The sequence below is a fragment of the Schistocerca americana genome, chromosome 1 (assembly GCF_021461395.2).
Source record: "Schistocerca americana isolate TAMUIC-IGC-003095 chromosome 1, iqSchAmer2.1, whole genome shotgun sequence".
In the NCBI taxonomy this organism is placed as follows: Eukaryota; Metazoa; Arthropoda; class Insecta; order Orthoptera; family Acrididae; genus Schistocerca; species Schistocerca americana.
The window spans coordinates 220,299,567-220,321,078 of record NC_060119.1 but is presented as its reverse complement, the minus strand read 5'-3'; the positions used below and the strand labels follow the sequence as shown (position 1 = coordinate 220,321,078).

Here is a 21,512-nt window from a genome sequence, read left to right as displayed (position 1 = left end):
ACTACCTCCTCTGGTTTGGCTGTCGTGGGAGGATGGTCTACCATTTGATATGCCAAATGAAAGAGCAACTCAGTTTTACCATGAACCTTATAAATCTTCAATGTGAGCACCATTTGTCACACGGCACACATCAAGTCTATGGCCGAGTTCTTCCCAAACGTTGATAAGTGTGTCTTCAGTGATTGTAGCAACAGCTGCTTCAATCTGGTTTCTTAATTCAGAGAACATTTATAAGGTCCTTGGTAAAACTGTTTGAGTTGCTCTTTCATTAGACATACCATTTATAATTGTAAGTTTAATGTAATAAATGTTATAAAGCGTTTAAACCCCGATATTCATTTATAAAAACCCTGTATTTGTAATATACAAAGAGCTAGGTAATATAAAACGGAAAAACTTTATTACCAAAAATCTCGGAAAGTTCTTCACCGATCAGATTTTTACACGATACACTAATGAACATCCAGACGGACATAGGCAATATGTTTTTAACATAATTATTACATATGTATGTGTGTGTGTGTAATATATAAAGTATATATATATATATATATATATATATATATATATATATATATATATATATATATATATATCGCGAAACGTTGTTAGCAAACAGGGTAGTATTTAGGGGTTACTGGCTATGATCGGAATACTACTATAGAATCTGAATTTACAATAACAATAAACCATTCTCAGTTCAGAGAGAGGAGGGAAGAGCAGATGGACAGAAGGGTGGGAAGAAATCGACATAGAAAACGGAAGGAGAGTGTGAGCAGGGAAAGGGGGCAGGAGCAGACAGCGAGAGGGTGTGGTGGAAGATGGACATACAAGGAGAGGAAGAGGTGATGGACAGAGAGACTGGGAGGGAGAGGGGGCAAGAGGCGACGGAGAGAAAGAGGGGGAGGAGGAGTTGGACAGAGAAAATGTGGAGTAGGTGATGGATAGAGAGAGGGAGAGGTAGACGGAGAGGGAGAAGTGGCAGGAGGAGATAGAGGAAGATGAGGACAGAGAGAAGGGGGAGGAGGTGATGGACAGAGAGAAGGGAAAGCAGGATGAGATGCAAAAAGAAAGTGGAAGGAGGAGAGAGACGGACAGAGACAGGGGAGAGGGAGACTAGAATTTATATCCAATCCCCATACATATTAGAATCGTGTGCTTTCTCTTTTCTTTCTTTTCAATTTAATCAGACTGATCTACAGCAACGCGAGGGAGGGAGGAGCTAGTAAATAATAGACACAGAAGATGATTCGAGAATACTTTTTGTTGGCGTCGTGTGATTTCTCTTATACTCGATATATGTAGCTACACTCCAGCCGTGACGCCTGTCCTTTACATAAGCTGACAGCTCCTTCCGCATTCATACAGGAAGACTGCTATCGTAACAAGTTTCATAAATTACGCGACACAGTCGGGCAAAAGTCGCGCTGCGTCACACAAGCAGCATTTTCACACGCCAGGTGTCCTCGAAGTACTGTTACAGCATAATCTCCCGAAAATTTGCGTGTCGCAGACAAAAAGTGGGAATGAAGCTCCCTCGCGCTAACTCCGAGTACACTTCAGAGGATGTCTGCTCTCAGAAGAATTCCCCACTAAAACAGGCACTCGTGTAAAGTCATTTGAAGAACCTGTTACGTTTAGAGCTCAGTCTGAATTAGATCTTCAGCAGTCGAAGTAGTCAGCAGCAAGCAGAGCATTTGTGACGTGTTATTTTACAGAGACTTCAACGAACGTTTGGCTACAAAGCCCTGATAAATTTAAATTTTCGAACTGATTTCAGCATACTAAATCATTCATTTAACCATTCTTCAGGTCTTTTGTAACTGCTAGGTGTACTTATTCACCTTAGAAAATCTCCACTTTCTGATCCGAGTCCTCACTACAGAAAGAGTTTAGTCCACGTGAGGTCGTCGACGTGGCGTGTAGCTTTAACTCTATTGTTGCTATGGATGTTGTAGTTTTAACTTTTATTCATTTGGCAACGCATTTGGGAGCATTCTATTTTATAAAGGACAAACCATGTGGAGATTTTTAGTGTATTTATATTTTTTTGTCTTAATGTCGACGACACAAGTATGTGGACATACACTCCTGGCCATTAAAATTGCTACACCAAGAAGAAATGAAGATGATATACGGGTATTCATTGGACAAATGTATTATACTAGAACTGACATGTGATTACATTTTCACGCGATTTGGGTGCGTAGATCCTGAGAAATCAGTACCCAGAACAACCACCTCTGGCCGTAATAACGGCCTTGATACGCCTGGACATTGAGACAAACAGAGTTTGGATGGCTTGTACAGGTACAGCTGCCCATGCAGCTTCAACACGATACCACAGTTCATCAAGAGTAATGACTGGCGTCCTGTGATGAGCCAGTTGCTCGGCCACCATTGACCAGACGTTTTCAATTGGTGAGAGATCTGGAGAATGTCCTGGCCAAGGGAGCAGTCGAGGATTTTTTTATCTAGAGAGGCCCGTACAGGACATGCAACATGCGGTCGTGCATTATCCTAATGAAATGTATGGTTTCGCAGGGATCGAATGAAGGGTAGAGCCACGGTCGTAGCACATCTGACATGTGACGTCCACTGTTCAAAGTACCGTCAATGCGAACAAGAGGTGACCGAGACGTGTAACCAATCGCACCCCATATCATCACGCCAGGTGATACGCCAGTATGGCGATGACGAATACTCGCTTCCAATGTGCGTTCACCACGATGTCGCCAAACACGGATGTGACCATCATGATGTCGTAAACAGAACCTGGATTCATCCGAAAAAATGACGTTTTGCCATTCGTGCACCCAGGTTCGTCGTTGAATATACCATCGCAGGCGCTCCTGTCTGTGCTGCAGCGTCAAGGGTAACCGCAGCCATGGTCTCCGAGCTGATAGCCCATGCTGCTGCAAACGTCGTCGGACTGTTCGTGCAGATGGTTGTTGTCTTGAAAACGTCCCCATCTGCTGACTCAGGGATCGAGACGTGGCTGCACGATCCGTTACAGCCGTGCGGATAAGATGCCTGTCATCTCGACTGCTAGTGATACGAGGCCGTTGGGATCCAGCACGTCGTTCCGTATTACCCTCCTGAACCCACCGATTCCATATTCTGCTAACAGTCATTGGATCTCGACCAACGCGAGCAGCAATGTCGCGATACGATAAACCGCAATCGCGATAGGCAACAATCCACCCTTATCAAAGTCGGAAACGTGATGGTACGCATTTCTCCTCCTTATAAAGAAGCATCACAACAACGTTTCACCATGCAACGTCGGTGAACTGCTGTTTGTGTATGAGAAATCGGTTGGAAACTTTCCTCATGTCAGTACGTTGTAGGTGTCACCACCGGGGCCAACCTTGTGTGAATGCTCTGCAAAGCTACTCATTTGCATATCACAGCATCTTCTTCCTGTCGGTTATAATTTCGCGTTTGTAGCTCGTCATCTTCGTGGTGTAGCAATTTTAATGGCCAGTAGTATATAAGCAAAGGTATGTAAAAGTTTTGTAAAATTTGTGTCATCCCAAAAATGGTTGTATTTGTGTGGATTACCGATTACCTATTTTCTTTTCGTGCAGTGTAATGCCAGTCTGAAGATTACAGCAGGATTCTGTCGAAAGTAATAATTGGAATAAAGCTCTTAAAATCAAGCGATCATGGCTTTCACAAAGTATATATATAAACAGAAATCGCCTCAACAACGCATGTAAATTATATAGAAAGAAGACATTACCAGATGTGATAAAATTACTGTCTGGCCGGATTAAATGAAGGCATCGAAGCAATTCAGAGGTATGATGTTTAATTTGTTAGTGGTCCATTCGTTCAGCACCAGTATTGAAGAAATGCTCTTTCAAGAAATGGGTATCCTTGGAGGGAAGACGACATGTTTTCGCCAGATGCAATTGAGGACATTCAGAGAAGCAGCATCTGCGCCGAAAAGAGTTTACTGTCTCTAGCAGACGTTCCGCGACGACAAAATGGTTCGAATCGCTCTGAGCACTATGGGACTTAACATCTGAGGTCATCAGTCCCCTAGAACTTAGAATTACTTAAACCTAACTAACCTAAGGACATCACACGCATCCATCCCCGAGGCAGGATTCGATCTTGCGACCTTAGCAGTCGCGCAGTTCCGGACTGAAGCGCCTAGAACCGCTCGGCCACCCCTGCCGGCGGCAACGACAAGATTAGACAGTTGGGACTAATGCAGAGGTATAAAGAAAATCACTTTTTCCCTTGCTCCATTTGGAGTGGAACAGGAGAGGGGATGTCTAGGGGGGGTACAGAGTATCCTCCTACTTGCGCTGTATGGTGTCTCACGGAGTATGAATGTAGATGGAAAACTGTGGACATTGTCAACATTATTATAGCTTAAATGACGCCCATGCATTAGCTAAGTTACTGGAAGAAATTATTTAGTACTTATGGTTCTGCACTGAGTGAAGTCGTGCAGTTGTTAATACAATGGTCCCTTTACAGCAGGTACAGAATTCTGTTTATCGTTGTCATCCCAAGTCATGCTTTCCGTAGTTACCCTAAACTCCTTCAGGTGGCAGCTGACATGTTTCCATCCCATATCCTACATCTGAGCCATCACTTTGTCTGTAATAGTGCTGCAGTGACGGATTTCAGGAGGTGTAAGCTGTTGGGCTAATTAATGTTGATTACATCTGTTAATTACAAGAAAATAACATCTGAACAGATTAGTTGTAATGATTTCAGTAAAAAAGGGATTAGTGGCTTGTAAATGGCATCAGACCTAATCACATGCCGCCAGGGATCTAATCGTAATGTCTTTAGGAGACTGAAGGATGCGGTGCAGAACCTGGTAAGATCAAAGCGAGGAAGGGAAGGTCAAATCGAGCAAAAGATCCATGTAACTCTTGCACGAAAAAGAGCCGTTGTGCTTGTAAAAACGGCAGCCAGTCAATGACGGCACGGTGAAATGTGCATTTAAACTAAATTGTTTCATTTAGTATCTGTTGGGCTAAAGAGCTCAGTTAGTGGTTGTATTAGCTTAAGATAATTTTTTAAACTGAACAACCCAAACCAGGCAAATTTAAATTCCTATCCGTGGTTGTTTGTATTAGACGCGATTCTTCTTTAATTCGACTAGCCAAAGCTAGGCTTTACTAGAAATTCTGTAATTCCATTAATTTGTTAAGATACCACAGAAATATGCACTACAGAAAAATCACTGAGGTAATATAACTGGCATGCAGTGCTGTGAGGGTCATTGTTTTTAATGACGAAACCTGAAGGTCATGTATTTTAATTTTTGAAACTGTACAGGAAGCGTATAGTAATACTGCGCTCCTGCGACATAAATTTTTGTATGTGTGGTAAACGTTCAGCAGAAGTAATTTGATACTATAGGGCTCATTATAATAATATTTGTGTATAATGTTATTACATATACTGGTTAGGCGCTGCGTACGATTTATTTCTCTACGGCAGTTCTTGGGAAAGGAAGGCCAGAAGAGCTCCTGGGAACTCTCCGTTACTTGTTTGTCAGCAGGTAGCTTGGCACACCTCTCGAAACTCCAGGCTGTGCACCTGGCCACAGGAAACCTTGACTTGTGGAGAACGTCTGCTCTAGGCCAGAACAAATGCGCCACTACTGGCCATTAAAATTGCTACTCCAAGGAGAAATGCAGATGATAAACTGGTATTCAGTGGACAAATATATTATACTAGAACTAACATGTGATTACATTTTCGCGCGATTTGGGTGCATAGATCCTAAAAAATCAGTACCCAGAACAACCACCTCTGGCGGTAATAACGGCCTTGATACGCCTGGGCATTGAGTCAAACAGAGCTTGGATGGCGTGAACAGGTACAGTTGCCCATGCAGCTTCAACACGATACCACAGTTCATCAAGAGTAGTGACTGGCGTATTGTGACGAGCCAGTTGCTCGGCCACCATTGACCAGACGTTTTCAATTGGTGAGAGATCTGGAGAATGTGCTGGCCAGGGCAGCAGTGGAACTTTTTATGTATCCAGAAAGGCCCGTACAGGACCTTCAACATGAGGTCGTGCATTATCCTGCTGAAATGTAGGGTTTCACAGGGATCGAATGAAGGGTAGAGCCACGGGTCGTAACACATCTGAAATGTAACGTCTACTGTTCAAAGCGCCGTTAATGTGAACAAGAGGTGACCGAGACGTGTAACCAATGGCACCCCATACCATCACGCCGGGTGATACTCCAGTATGGCGATGACGAATACAAGCTTCCAATGTGCGTTCACCGCTATGTCGCCAAACACGGATGCGACCATCATGACGCTGTAAACAGAACCTGGATTCATCCGAAAAAATGACGTTTTGCCATTAGTGCACCCAGGTTCGTCGTTGAGTACACCATCGCAGGCGCTCCTGTCTGTGGTGCAGCGTCAAGGGTAACCGCAGCCACGGTCTCCGAGCTGATAGTCCATGCTGCTACAAACATCGTCGAATTGTTCGAGCAGACGGTTGTCTTGCAAACGTCCCCATCTGTTGACTCAGGGATCGAGACGTGGCTGCGCGATCCGTTACAGCCATGCTGATAAGATGCCTGTCATCTCGTCTGCTAGTGATACGAGGTCGTCGGGATCCAGCACGGCGTTCCGTATTACCCTCCTGAACCCACCGATTCCATATTCTGCTAACAGTCATTGGATCTCGACCAACGCGAGCAGCAGTGTCGCGATACGATAAACCGAAATCGCGATAGGCTACAGTCCGACCTTTATCAAAGTGGGAAATGTGATGGTACGCATTTCTCCTCCTTACACGAGGCATCACAACAACGTTTCACCAGGAAACGCCGGTTAACTGCTGTTTGTGTATGAGAAATTGGTTGGAAACTTTCCTCGTGTCAGCACCTTGTAGGCGTCGCTACCGGCGCCAACTTTGTGTGACTGCTCTGAAAAGCTACTCATTTGCATATCACAGCATCTCGTCTGTAGCACGTCATCTTCGTGGTGTAGCAATTTTAATGGCCAGTAGTATAGCTAGTCGATGAGAACCTGACCGTCATAGATGGAACTTGCCGAAGCTAATTTGGATCGCAACGTGTTTCTGGCAAATTTGTTTGGCGGATGAAGAACGTTGCACCAAGAACGTGAAAAAAACGAGTTTGTATCGCCAAATCACGTAAGTTAGATGACGGTGGATTTATGACGGTCAACAGTATCGTCATGAGCACAATTGGTGGATATCAGCATACATATATCATGGTTTGAACAATGCGAAATTGCTGCAACTATTCTCCTTGAACACATAGTATGAGATTTTTCTAAATATCTGGCTATGTTAACACAAATGTTCGACTAATATGTATTATATGTTTGTGAAAAAACATGTTAATGGATGGCTGTCAAGCAAGAAGCTATCCATTCAAGAGTTCATTGACTTCTCCTTCTCAACTCTTTAAGCAGGCGACATGACACTTCACAAAATTTTAAAAATGTGTGTTACACTATTGCCATTGTCACCTAGGATGGTAGACAGGTCTCCAACTAATTAAAGCAGGCTGTTCCAGCTCGTCGGCTCCGTTGTGAGCCGCGGAGCGCTCCCTGCTCCAGAGAGGCGTGTCGCTCGCTGTGACCATTCAAGTGGACCGGCTCGCCGGCACGTGGCACGGCTGGCTGAGGCAGGCGGCAGGGCGAGCGTTTTGATGTGCCAGCTGCGTCTTACAAGATCGACAGCCTCGTACTCTTAGCTGCTAAGACGTGGTGGCATGCTACACCAGGAAATACGATGTCCAGGAAATAAATAAGAAACAACTGTTTTACAAGAAATTGCATACTAACTTTATTGGGCCTCTGTAGCTTGACATTTTCCTCTCGGAAATACCAGGCGTCAAAGTGTTCGCAGCGTTAATGCGGAGGATCACTTTTATTGTTGCATCCTGAAGAAACGATCGTTCCTTACTTTTTACTGTTTTCATTGCTGAGAAAAGCTGCTCTCAACAATACGTAGATCCAAACATGCACATGATCGGAGTGGCATTGTTGTGAAGCTTGGGAAATGTTTTTCGCTGTAATGAAAGATACCATCGTGACAAATCCAACGTGTTGTAGTACCTCTCTTTCAACAGAGTTGAATTTTGCAAATCAATAATCTCCATTTGAAGTGACGATGACAAGTCATCGGGGGAAACTGAAAAGGGAGTGCTGAACACCTTAAGTTCCATTTCCAAACTAGTGAGGTCTCGGAATCGTGTTTCAAACGACGTGATGAGCTGCTTTAACTTTGCTCCGTAATCGCTGAAAGTAGTACCTTCATGTAGTTTTAAAGAAACAAGACGATTGAAGAACGTTAAATGTCCATTACTCATCTGCTTCTCAAATAAACGTAACTCTTCCATGAACGCTTTGATCTAGTCGTGCATGTCAACGATCAGCTGCCCTTTGCCCTGTAATGACAGATTTAAATTACTCAGATGCATAGTTATGTCAGCTAGGAACGCCAGGTCTGATATCCATTTTATATCTTTCAGACAACACATTTCTTCCCCTTTCATTTCGAGAAAAAGGGATATTTCCTCACGAATGGCAAAGAAATCATCAAGAACTTTTCCCCGGCTCAGCCAACGAACTGTACTGTGGTAAGGTATATCCCCATACTCCGCTTCCATACCTTTCAGGAATCATTTGAATTGGCGATGATTCCTACCGTGACGCCGCACAAAATTCACACACTTCATGACATCTTTCATTACGCCACCTAGCTCTACTGTTTCAGCATACAGTGCCACTTGGTGAATAAAACAATGAAGAGTCAAAATGTATTTCCCGAATTCGTTCCTGAGTTTATTTTTCAAACGAGAAGCAAAACCTTGGTGACGCCCGATCATTTGTGGTGCACCGTCCGTCGCTACAAAATGGAGCTTATCCCACGGCAAATTCATACTGTCCAACCCTTTCACAAACAGCTTCAAAAATGTCACGTCCTGCTGCGGTGTAATCGAGTGGTACCACATCCAAGAGTTCTTCAGCTCCATGTCGACACCACGCACAAAGACTGCAAGCTGAGCACAGTCCGATATGTCGGTGCTTTCGTCAAGCGCTAGCGGAAATGCAACAAAGCTCTCCGCCTTTTTCCTGAACTGTGTCTCTAAATCCGCTGCCATGTCCAGGATTCGACGAGACATTGTTTGCTTCGACAGGCAAACTCCTTCAATTGCCTGCACCTCCCTTGGAAACAAACATTATGCAACTGCTACCATGCACTATTTTACGAGTGGTCCCACCGAAAACGGCTTGCCACTCGTTGCAATGATGTAAGTGAGTTGCATGTTTTGATACCCTCCGTATTACGAAACCGTTTTTAAACTTACGTCTCCTGGTATGTCGTTCTTAAGCCTGGCTACCAGTTCTCTGCGTGAAACGCCTTCTACCTCATCGTAGTGCGCTGCGTGAAGACGTGTATACTGTCGTTGTATATTGTACCTCTTCGCAGAATTAAATACTTTATGGCATACAGGACACTGCAGACGACCATCCCTTTCAATGAATAGAAAGGTATCCTCCAATAGAGGTACAGGGCTCCTGCGGCTAGTCATAGTTGTCATTGAACACGAATTATTGCGTCAGTTGCGGCTGCATGCGGCCGGGGGGCAGTGAGTTCGCTTTCCCTCTCCACGCGGGCTCCTAGCTGCCGCAGTGAGCACTCCGGAGCGTTCCGGCTCCCTGGAGCTCGGTTGGAACAGCCTGAATTAAAGGGTTGCCCTTACGTCAGCAAAAATATCCTAAATGAATTTTTCACTCAACAGCGGAATAGGCACTCACATAACACTTCCTGGTAGACTAAAATTGTGCGCTGGATCGGGATTCGAACTCGGGACCTTTGTTTTATGCAGACAAGAGCTCTACCAACCTTTTTTTTTTTGGGGGGGGGGGGAGGGGTCTCACCATGCTTGCCTCTTCATCTCTGTGTAGCACTTACACAAAACATCTCAGTCGAGATACCATCAGTTTCATCATAAAATTGAATTTCACTTGATCATCTGTGATTGACGTCCTCCCAAGAGTTCTGTCTCCTCATATAATATGGTTCTATTACTACACAGCTGCCACCTTTGCCCTGAAGCTGAGGAAACCTGGAGTGGAAGCATAGCATCTCCCAAGTGATCCCATAACACTGTCATTGTGAGCTCAGTTTTCAAGGGTGTAAGGTACACAGAAGGGCCTACTATATTCATTATGGACTTTCACATGGACTTTCACAGTGTTCATCATTTTTGAGGAAGTAAGGTCTGATACATCACAGAAGGGCCTACTACATTCATTATGAACTTAAACAGTGTTCATCAACAGGTTTTCTTCATCAACGGCTGCCACCAACTAAAATCCATTTCCTTCAAACATATAAATCTTCATAAAACCATTATGACGTTGTTTACAAATAATGTGTATGGAACTCAGTTGTGTGTGCGTCTACAGGACAGTGCCAAAGATACTTGGCAAACTGAGCTACCCAAGCGTGACACACGACCCCACCTCTCAGCTTTACTTCCACAAGTAGTTCATCTCCTACCTTCCAAACTTCTCAGAAGTTCTCCTGCGAAACTTCTGTGACGTTTGGAAGGTAGGAGAAGAGGTGCTCTGGGAATTAAAGCTGTGAGGACGAGACGTGATCCGTACTTGGGTAGCTCAATTGATAGAGCTCTTGCCCACGAAAAGCAAAGGTCCCTAATCGGAATCTCAGTCCGGCGCACAGTTTAATTTTCCAGAAAGTTAGTAAAAATACGTTGCAACGTTGCAAGGAATGTGGTATTCCACAGGATTCACATATTGATGGATCGTCGCTCTGGAAGAGGATAGTGTATGTCAATGGACAATGTCCTTCTCTGCACTCGGTGAGCAACACTTTCTGCCATCGGCGTGGCAGGCGTGAGGTTGACTTTACTGATCGCAGTTTGTTGTTTAGCACTACCAGTCACTCGTATTCCCACTGGCGCATGATCACTCTATCCGACACTGATTGTGAGATGACAGCGTGAAGGGCGACCGGCACACTCAATCACAACATCTTCTCGGATTTATCATTAAAAGAAATATCGGAAAAGAAGAGTAAGGACAGGAGAACTCTTTGACATAGAGTTGTACTGCGCTGGAGTCTTGGTGGGGTCAAGTGTACCACCAGCCACAGCTGCTTCGAAATGGAAGTGTAGGCGATGTCTACCAACTCGCTGTCGACCGGTTCCCGACGGCAATTATCTGTTTTTAGTAAGCCTAGTTCCATAGTCGAAAAGAGCTTCTTTTTCCATAGAACATGTATTACTAGATCTACCGAGAGAAAACTCATTAAAGGGTTTTGCTGCGTTGTTCACCCTTAGTTCCAGTCGTGCAATGCACATACTTGGCCGGCCGAAGTGGCCGTGCGGTTAAAGGCGCTGCAGTCTGGAACCGCAAGACCGCTACGGTCGCAGGTTCGAATCCTGCCTCGGGCATGGATGTTTGTGATGTCCTTAGGTTAGTTAGGTTTAACTAGTTCTAAGTTCTAGGGGACTAATGACCTCAGCAGTTGAGTCCCATAGTGCTCAGAGCCATTTGAACCATTTGCACATACTTGGAAACAATAAATTCCCGTACCACTTTCCAAAAAATCTCTTTCAAAATTGTATGTGCACTGTAGCATATTTTTATTAGCTTGTAGTAATTAGCCTGACAGCCATATCTGCGAATTAATTGGATCTCTTTAGCATAAATTAATTATGTAAGAATTTGTTATCTTGGAAATTAAAGGCACAATGACCATTTATAAAATCAGATTATGTTTATCTATAAGGAAGGCGCCTGAAGAGATGTGTGATCTTAGTATCTGATCTGCAGACACAAGAAGCAAGAATGAACTTCATTCTAACAAGTATTGAGTCAGTGATTGTATACTTAGCCTTAGATGAAAAGGAAAAATGAAAACAAAATTTAAACACCTTTTTTTTCTAGAAAGTCATGTTTTACAGAATATGATCGAAATTTCTGCTTCCAATATTAGCAGATAGTCCACATGGTCGAAAGAATGATTAAGTTGCCCACCAAAAATTTCATATTGTTTTGTGAATGAGTGTTGAGCTTAAATAAGTGTTGTGAAGGACTCTTTACCGGTGCTGATTTCCGCGCAATCGTTGCTGATTGGCTGCCATTATATGTCCGCAGCTTCTGAATTGTGAATTTCCGAACAGTGGTGTATTTATATATTCCACTAAATCTGTGCAATTCCCGCTCAGATTACACAGTAAACCCAATGGTAATCTTGTACAAGACAAACTTTGCTTCAAGAAATACAACGCCGTAAGAATGTTGGATTCTAGTCCACTGCGCTATTTGTGCTTTATTGAATGCCCTCACATACAGGAAGGTAAGGATTGCCCGCTATTATCGTAAACTCCGGCCTGAGAGCAGATTCTCGCTGAATAAATGTGGGGGCTATATGGCTGGGAACAGTCGATCACAACGTCGGAGTGTTCTTGATTGTTCCTGTGATGACAGCAGGACATCGACGCGTATGTTGACGGAGACCGCACAGAGTAAGGGAGAGTTGTGTAGTATCCCCGATACAAGATTACCATAGCGTTTACTGTGTACGCCGGGTTAAGTTTTTTGATTTTACTAAGTAACTGTAGTGATCAATCGGAATATTAATATACTATTCTCTTACATCCACACATGTTTCGTGAATAGCACGGTGTAATGATTTTTGTTTTTTATTTGTAGTATTTAATTACATTGAAAGTAAAAGAGCTACAATTACAAGGCTTGTAGAATGTGTCTTGCAATATGGGCCATTGTCTTTTCTGTGGTAATAGCAGTTGTTAATGATACAATTCACTGATACTGTTGTATAATAATAGAGCACATAACCGTTGGAAATTATTATTGCTATTTCATCTCAGATCCGCAATATTTAGATCATTGTTTTACAGAAATCGGAAATAATATACAAAATATTCTCCTGATCTACACATCCAACATATGTCCAGCCTCTAGACTTGGTACACAGCACACAGTCTTCTTCAGATGACTTCAGGCACACAGTGCACCGTTCAGTCTCTTCTATTGACCCATTATTTCCAAAAATTCCGGTTTTCTTCGACGCTTTGTAATTAGCTTTCCATGGTCACCATTTGCGTCTTTATTTTATTTTCGAACACTTGACGTAAGTGCAGCTTTCTCGAGTCTCTTTCAAACTATTTTTTCTGCTTTTAATCTCTTCTCTTTGGTGGCGATCTGTTTCTCTTCTAGTTGTTAAGAACGCTTTAGCTGCCTCCCTCATGCATCATTTTGTTAGACACAACCTTGCTCACAGCCATTTTCACGCACTCTCCATTCCATTTTCCTCTTAATTTTTTCTCATTTTCCTTCACTGCAATCTGAAAAGGAGTGACAAGAAGAAAATATAATTTAAAAATTGAAATTACTTCTGCCCGGTATAGAGAGACAATCTGGTGATCGGTACTGCAGGACAAACATCCAGCAGAATCTAGTCACATTGAACCTTATTTTCTAGCCGGCCGATGTGGCCGTGCGCTTCTAGGCGCTTCAGTCTGGAACCGCGTGACCGCTACGGTCGCAGGTTCGAATCCTGCCTCGGGCATGGATGTGTGTGATGTCCTTAGGTTAGTTAGGTTTAAGTAGTTATAAGTCTAGGGGACTGATGACCACAGATGCTAAGTCCCATAGTGCTCAGAGACAGCCTTATTTTCTAGAAATTATCATGAAACTTTTGGTAGATGTCATATCTGACGTATCATTAAAAACCGAAGTACAGCAACGAAATTAATTACTTGCCTTAAAAACGGTTACCACAGGCCTCAAAATACAGTCCGTGCGCTAAGAGCTACAGCAACATCATCAAGCACTCAGAGCAGAAAAGTGCTAAAGGGGGGAAGAAGATATTCGACAAGCATGCGGAAAGGGAAATCACAGTAATGGCCGGTACTGTAAGCCGACCGATACTGCATGATTCTCCCCTATACAACGCCAAGAGTAGAACTTCCCTCAGCTGCCGGCCACTGTGACCGAGCGGTTCTAGGCGCTTCAGTCTGGAACCGCGCTGCTGCTACGGTCGCAGGTTCGAATCCTGCCTCAGGCATGGCTGTGTGTGATGTCCTTAGGTTAGTTAGGTTTAAGTAGTTCTAAGTCTAGGGGACTGATGACCTCAGATGTTAAGTCCCATAGTGCTTGGAGCCATTTGAACCTTTTTTTTTTTTTGAGCAGAATTTCGTAGTACTGTAGTTGATGAACACCAAGTCGTGCCAGAAAGTTTCTACAAGATGTTGATTCTTGTACCTCGGGTGAAAAGTAGGGCACTAGCTGTATCGAGTAAACGACAGATGAAGATATGGAACCAAAAGAGAAACTAATCCACTCCTGTTAGGTTATTATTTGGGCGAAAGGGAATGAAACCTGGACACTTGCTTACTTAGGTCAATACCCTACTGACCCACTTAAGCCTAACATTATTTCTGTCAAGTAATAGTTTTTAATCCAGTAACAGTCCTGTGCTGCGGTAATGTGAAACTATATTTAAGGTTAGCGAAAAAATCGAGGAAGGGTTGGTGGTGGAATATGAGTAGGCACTTAAAGCCATTCAGGGTAGCTCAACAGGAAAAAAACCAAGTCTGCGAAAGTCAGGGATCTGGATTTGGGTAACGGTACAGAACGCAGTCTGTACTATTGATGCCCGTCCGTCATGATGACTAGTCCGCAACAAAACACGACACTAATAAAAACTGACAGAAGCCGCATATTGAGAAGTGCCAAAATGCTTACAACTGCTGCCTCTGCTTCAGGAATCATCAACCAGCTGGAGTACCTGCAGCAGCTGGGCGTTGGTGCCGTGTGGCTGTCGCCCATCTACCAGTCGCCCATGGTGGACCTCGGCTACGACATCTCCAACTACTTCGAAATTGACCCAGTCTTCGGCACGATGGATGACTTCAATGAGTTCAGGGACAAAGCCCATAGTCTGGGTAAGCAGTCGACTCTTTTCTGGGAAGTCCTGTACATTTACGTTTTGCTTACGCTTTAATCACCACAATAGTTATCTGATGTCATGTTCTTAAACAGCCGCTATATCTATTAATTAAAGTCTTTAACTATGTATTGAAGCACAGTGGATGAAGTATTAGTCACCCTCAGAAAACATCACGTTAGTTCCGTGTTACACCGCCACTAACCCTCTGTAATGGTCTCAGTTCGGCGAGGAAGAATGTCCATAAGTTTCTTCAGGTACACCATATCCAGCTGAAGCCACTCTAATGGAAAAAAGAGCCACGAGGCACCACGTAGGAATTATCTGAATGGGACAGAAATTGATAGATGTGATGTCCATGTACAAACAAAGAAATTATTGCAGTTTCAAGAAAACTGGATGATTTAGTCAAGAGAATGAGCGTCATAAATTGAGTAAGTCAATAACACGTTCGTCCACCTCTGGCCCTTATGCAAGCAGTGATTCGGCTTGGTATTTATTGACAGAGTTATTGGATGTCTTCCTGAGGGATATCGTGCCAAAATCTGTCTAATTGATGCTTTAGATCATCAAAGTACCAAACGTTCTCAGTTGGGTGGAGATCCATTGACCTTGCAGGCTAAGGTTTGGTTTGGCAAGCACAAAGACAACCAATAGAAACCCTTGCCGTATCCGGGTGGCCGTTATTATGATGAAATGCAAGCCAAGGATGGCTTGCCATGAAGGGCAACAAAACGGGAGTAGAATGACGTACCACTGTATTGTATGGGTGCCACGAATGACAACCAAAGGGGTCCTCTATGAAAAGAACTATCGCTCAAGACCTTCACTTCTGGTTGTCATGCCGTATGGCGGGCGACATTCAGACTGGTGTCCAACCGCTGTCCGGCCTTGAATCTCTTTGAATGGAGTAGAGTTGTCTTCGGCGATGAGTCAGGCTTCGAAATGAGCACCGATGACCAGCAAAGACGTGTCTGGAGACACCCAGATAGCGGTGAGATGCCATCTGATTGTCGCCTGCCATGTGATCCTACAGCCAGGAGTGATGGTCCGGGTTCGCCATTTCATTTCATAGCAGAACCGCTTTGGTTGTCGTTCTCGGCACCCTTACAGCAGAGTGGTCGACGGTACTCTACTCCCGGTTTTGTTTCCTTCATGGCAAGCTATCCTCGGCTTACATTTTAGCAAGATAATGTTCGCCCGCGCAAGGCAAGAGTTGCTACTGCTTCTCCCGGTGCTTGCCAAATCCTGCCTTGGCCAGCAGGGTTGCCGAATCTCTCCCAAGTTGAAAACGCTTGGAGCATTATGGGTAGGGCCCTCCAACCAGCTCGAGATTTTGACCATCTGACACGCCAATTGGACAGGACTCGACACGACATCCCTGAGGAAGCACACAACATCCTTGTCAATCAGTGCCAAGCGGAATAATTGCCTGCATAAGCGTCAGAAGTGGAGCAACGTGTTATTGACTTGCTGAATTTGCTACGCTCTTTCTCTTGAATAACTCATCCAGCTTTCCGAAATACTAATCATTTCTTTGTCTGTACATGAGCATCGCATCTACTGATTTCCGTCCCATATTGATAATTCCTTCGTGGTGTGTTGTGCTTTTTTTTTCTCAGAGTGTAGTCTCAGACAATATCTGTGAGATTAAGATCCGGGATTTAGCGGTCCAGTCGAACTGCGGTTTGGTACCAGAGTGCTCGGTAAACAGAAACGAGTGCATGTTACCCTGTGAACATCATCACTGTTCTCACTGTTCTTGTAAGACTGGAGTGACCACAGCATACTCATTATGAAGATGGAAAAGAAAGGACAACTCTGGGTAACCTAGAAACTTGAAATGCACAGTCTGGTTGATGTCCACTGTACTCTGAATGAGTAAGCCCAAGAATGGCACGAAAAGCGTGTCAGAAAAAATTACATAGTGATCTCCGGTCTGAACTACACAGTGGGTTAAAAGACTCATTGGTTCGCCAGTGCACTTGACGCCTTGCACCATTTGGAAAGAGGCAAAATCGTGATTTTTCACATCACACTACAAGCCTCTGATCAGTTGTTGTCCATTTTCTGTGTAGCTTTACGTCCAGCTTTATGTGTCAATACGAGAAAGGGCCTTGTGTCACAAGCTCAACTCGAAATGTCCATTGCACCTAGTTCCTATGCCAATGCTCGCTCAAAAACTGGTTGAGCTGGATCTGCTTTCATTGACTGCAAGAGTTTATGATGGGTTTGAAACCAATTTTATTGACAAGCCGGAACATTCGTATCAAGTCCCTGTTGGTTACATCCACTGTTCTTTGTTCTTACGTCGTATTAACGGGCTGCGAATAGTACACTGTTCTTTGTAGTCTGCTTTGACACACCAACAAATCGTCCAATTTCATTCACGATGTGATACAGAGCACGTCCATACACGAGAACTCCCATGCGCTAGTTTTTTACGTCTCCGAGACAACCCATCTTACAGCAGCGACTCTGTATAGTCGACTGCTAGATACACACCTCTTCAGTGGCATGACTGATCAGTAGTGTAGTGTGACATTAAGGGGGGTAGGACGTCAAACGGGCCAACTTGGAGCAGGAGAGGCATCACACGACATTTTAATTTCCAGTGTCTATACTTTTACAAATAAATTCATCAAACTTTGTCAGCATCACCAGGAAGGATTCAGGTTTCACACCCATTGCAGTGGAAGTTAGAAAACATAACAAAATAAATTTTTTTACGTGCGAAATTTCATCATTTTTTCAGTTACTAATGGCTGCATTTGTTGCTATAGGTACACTTTTGTTCATAAGTTAGAGAGATTCTTCGATGAATTTTGCACAGCATACATACTATACTCACAGGTGTATGAAACTCTATATTTAATTTATGAAAAAACGAATGAACTGTTATATTTTAAACTTCATGTTTAGAAAAAACACAAATTTTGTACTTAATTACCTTAACTTTTACCACAGTTGTTAATAGATTTGGAAAATTCTAGAGTTTCATACACCTTTATGTATGGTTTGTATGTTGTGCAAAAATCATCGAAGAATCTCTCTTACTTATGAAGAAAAGTGTACCTACAGCAACAAATACTGCTATTAGTAAATGAATAAAATGAAGAAATTTCGTATGTAAAAAAAAAAATATATTTCTTATGTTTTCTAAGTTCCACTGCTAAGTGTGTGAATTCTGAACCCTTCGCGGTGATGCTGACAAAGTTTTATGAATTTATTTGTAAAAGTATAGACAGTGGAAATTAAAATGTTCAGTGGTGCCTCTCCTGCTCCAACTCAGCCTGTTTGACGCCCTACCCCCCTTAAGTTCTGGATCCAGTTTTGCACCATGTACAGCGCTCCAAAGTGACCACAACACTCTTTTAAGAGGGTGACTAATACTTCGTCCAGTGATGTACCATGTACAGCGCTCCAAAGCGACCACAACACTCTTTTAAGGGGGTGACTAATATTTTGTCCAGGGATGTTGTATGGGAAGTTGGCACGTAAGCCTGCGACAGACGAGCCACAGTTTTGTGTTTCCGAACTTAATAGTAGTTCTACGGAAGACCACGGCAGAATCAACTGACATGCTCTTAGATTGTTCGGCGGTGGCTACAGGGAGATGTGTGTGCAGGCCTGCAGGTGGTGATGGACTACGTGGTGAGCTACACGAGCGACCAGATCGAGTGGTTCCAGAAGTCCCTGAGGAGGGAGGACGGCTACGACGAGTGGTACGTGTGGGCCGTGGGAGAGCGCAACGAGTCGGCCCCGCACGGCTACAACGTGCCTTCCAACTGGGTACGTCACCAAACGCGGTCTCACGTTACTGATTCACTAGCGTCTCGTTCTGTCAATGTTCTCTAGACTAGTACATAACGTTCATTTGTTAAGTCCAATAAACATTTAGGAAATGGCGCGGAGTTTTGTTAGACGACATCACTGTTGCTGACATACGTCATTCCCACTTTTCGCCGTCAGTATTTTAATATGTGCTATTGCAGTTTCGTCGCTATATCATTTTCAGGCACAAATACAAGGGGGGTTCAATAAGTAAAGCAACACATTTTTTCTGAAAGTAAGTTGGTTTTATTCAGGAATCCAAGACATTATACCAGGTGATCAAAAGTCAGTATAAATTTGAAAACTGAATAAATCACGGAATAATGTAGATAGAGAGGTACAAATTGACACACATGCTTGGAATGACATGGGGTTTTATTAGAACCAAAAAAATACAAAAGTTCAAAAAATGTCCGACAGATGGCGCTTCATCTGATCAGAATAGCAATAATTAGCATAACAAAGTAAGACAAAGCAAAGATGATGTTCCTTACAGGAAATGCTCAATACGTCCACCATCGTTCCTCAACAATAGCTGTAGTCGAGGAATAATGTTGTGAACAGCACTGTAAAGCACGTCTGGTGCTATGGTGAGGCATTGGCGTCGGATGTTGTCTTTCAGCATCCCTAGAAATGTTGGTCGATCGCGATACGCTTGAAACTTCAGGTAACCCCAAAGCCAATAATAGCACGGACTGAGGTCTGGGGACCTGGGAGGCCAAGCATGTCGAAAGTGGCGGCTGAGCACACGATCATCACCAAACGACGCGCGCAAGAGATCTTTCACGCATCTAGCAATATGGGGTGGAGCGCCATCCTGCATAAACATCGTACGTTCCAGCAGGTGTTTATCAGCCAGGCTGAGGATGATGCGATTCTGTAACATATCGGCGTACCTCTCACCCGTCACAGTAGCAGTTACAAAACCAGAATCACGCATTTCCTCGAAGAAAAAAGGCCCGATAACGGTAGATGTGGTAAATCCAAGCCATACCGTGACTTTCGCGTCGTGCAATGGAGTTTCCACGACAGTTCCAGGATTTTCGGTAGCCCAAATTCTGCAGTTGTGGGCGTTGACAGACCCTCGGAACGTGAAATGAGCTTCGTCGGTCCACAACACGTTACACAACCAATCGTCATCTTCCGCCATCTTTTGAAACGCCCACATCGCAAATGCCCTCCGCTTCAGTAAATCGCCAGGTAACAGTTCATGATGCCGATGGATTTTGTACGGATAGCATCGGAGGGTACGCCTAAGTGCCAACCAAACAGTGAATGGAATGCCGGTGCGACGTGCGACTGCACTTGCGCTGACTTCCCCGTGCATAGGCGAACCCGCTGGTCTTCATTTCTTCCTGAACTGTCTCAGCAGCATTACGCCTTGTGCTCGGTCGGCCACTACGCCGCCTATCGTCTAAACAACCAGTGGCTTCGAACTTCGAAATCATTTTCGCCACAGCTGCGTTTGTCAACGGACCTTTACCCGTTCGAATCCCCATCCTATGGCGATAGGATCGTAACGCTGAACTGGCACATTCCCCATTCTGATAATACAGCTTCACTAAAAGCGCCTTTTCAGGTAACGTCACCATGCTACGACTGCTGGCGCATCTGATTCTCTCCTTACAGCTCCTTTTATACACGATTGTCGTGCGCAGTCATTGACGTTTTTCTGTCCAGCGCCATCTGTCGGACATTTTGTGAACTTTGTTTTTTTGGTTCCAATAAAACCCCATGTCATTTCAAGCATGTGTGTCAATTTGTACTTCTCTATCTACATTATTCCGTGGTTTATTAAGTTTTCAAACTTATACTGACTTTTTGATCACCCGGTATTATTCCTCAATCATTTGCCTACGAAACACTATTTTTCAATATATATATGCCCGCATCATGGTAACATTCTACTGATCGTCGTCAGAGCCAGCGTCTTTCTGTATCAATAACACCCCTCCAAGCCTCCTCCCCTTCCCCCCATACTACTTTCCGCGGAGTGCATTCTTCATGGGGCCAAATATTTTGGGAGCTGGAATTTGTGAGATCCGAGCTGTAGGGTGAATGAGGAAGAACAGTTTATCGAAGTTGTGTGAAATCCTCTCGAGTGCGCGGACTTGTGAGAGGCTTTGCCTCGTAGTTGAGGAGGAGACGTTCGTTTGCATTTTTGTGGCCACGAACACGCTGAAGTCGATTCTTCGACTTCCTGAGGGTCGCGCAATACACTTGAGTGTTATTAAACTTCCTGGCAGATTAAAACTGTGTGCCGCGCGGGGTTAGCCGAGCGGTCTAGGGCGCTGCAGTCATGGACTATGCGGCTGATACCGGCGGAAGTTCGAGTCCTCCCTCGGGCATGGGTGTGTGTGTGTTTGTTCTTAGGATAATTTAGGTTAAGTAGTGTGTAAGCTTTGGGACTGATGACCTTAGCAGTTAAGTCCCATAAGGTTTCACAACCATTTGAACATTTCTTTTAGAACTGTGTGCCGGACCGAGACTCGAACTCGGGACCTTTGCCTCTCGCGGGCAAGTGCTCTACCATCTGAGCAGGAGAGCTTCTGTAAAGTTTGGAAAGTGGAAGACAAGGTACTGGCAGAAGTAAGACTGTGAGGACGGGGTGTGAGTCGTCCTTGGGTAGCTCAGATGGACGCCGGCACGGTAGCTCAGCGTTTTCGGTCAGAGAGCCGATTGACCTCTGTAATA

The 21,512-nt window shown here is 44.1% G+C and overlaps 1 protein-coding gene across 1 annotated transcript in view; it reads left to right on the top strand.

Annotated features, from left to right (window-relative positions):
- LOC124622679 (maltase 2-like) overlaps window positions 1-21,512 on the top strand; it is a 106,973-nt gene that overhangs the window by 30,895 nt on the left and 54,566 nt on the right. The window contains exons 2-3 of the mRNA XM_047148472.1: window positions 14,803-14,982; window positions 18,613-18,776. Of these exons, the coding sequence (XP_047004428.1) occupies window positions 14,803-14,982; window positions 18,613-18,776 (344 nt within the window). The remainder of the gene's footprint in view (window positions 1-14,802; window positions 14,983-18,612; window positions 18,777-21,512) is intronic.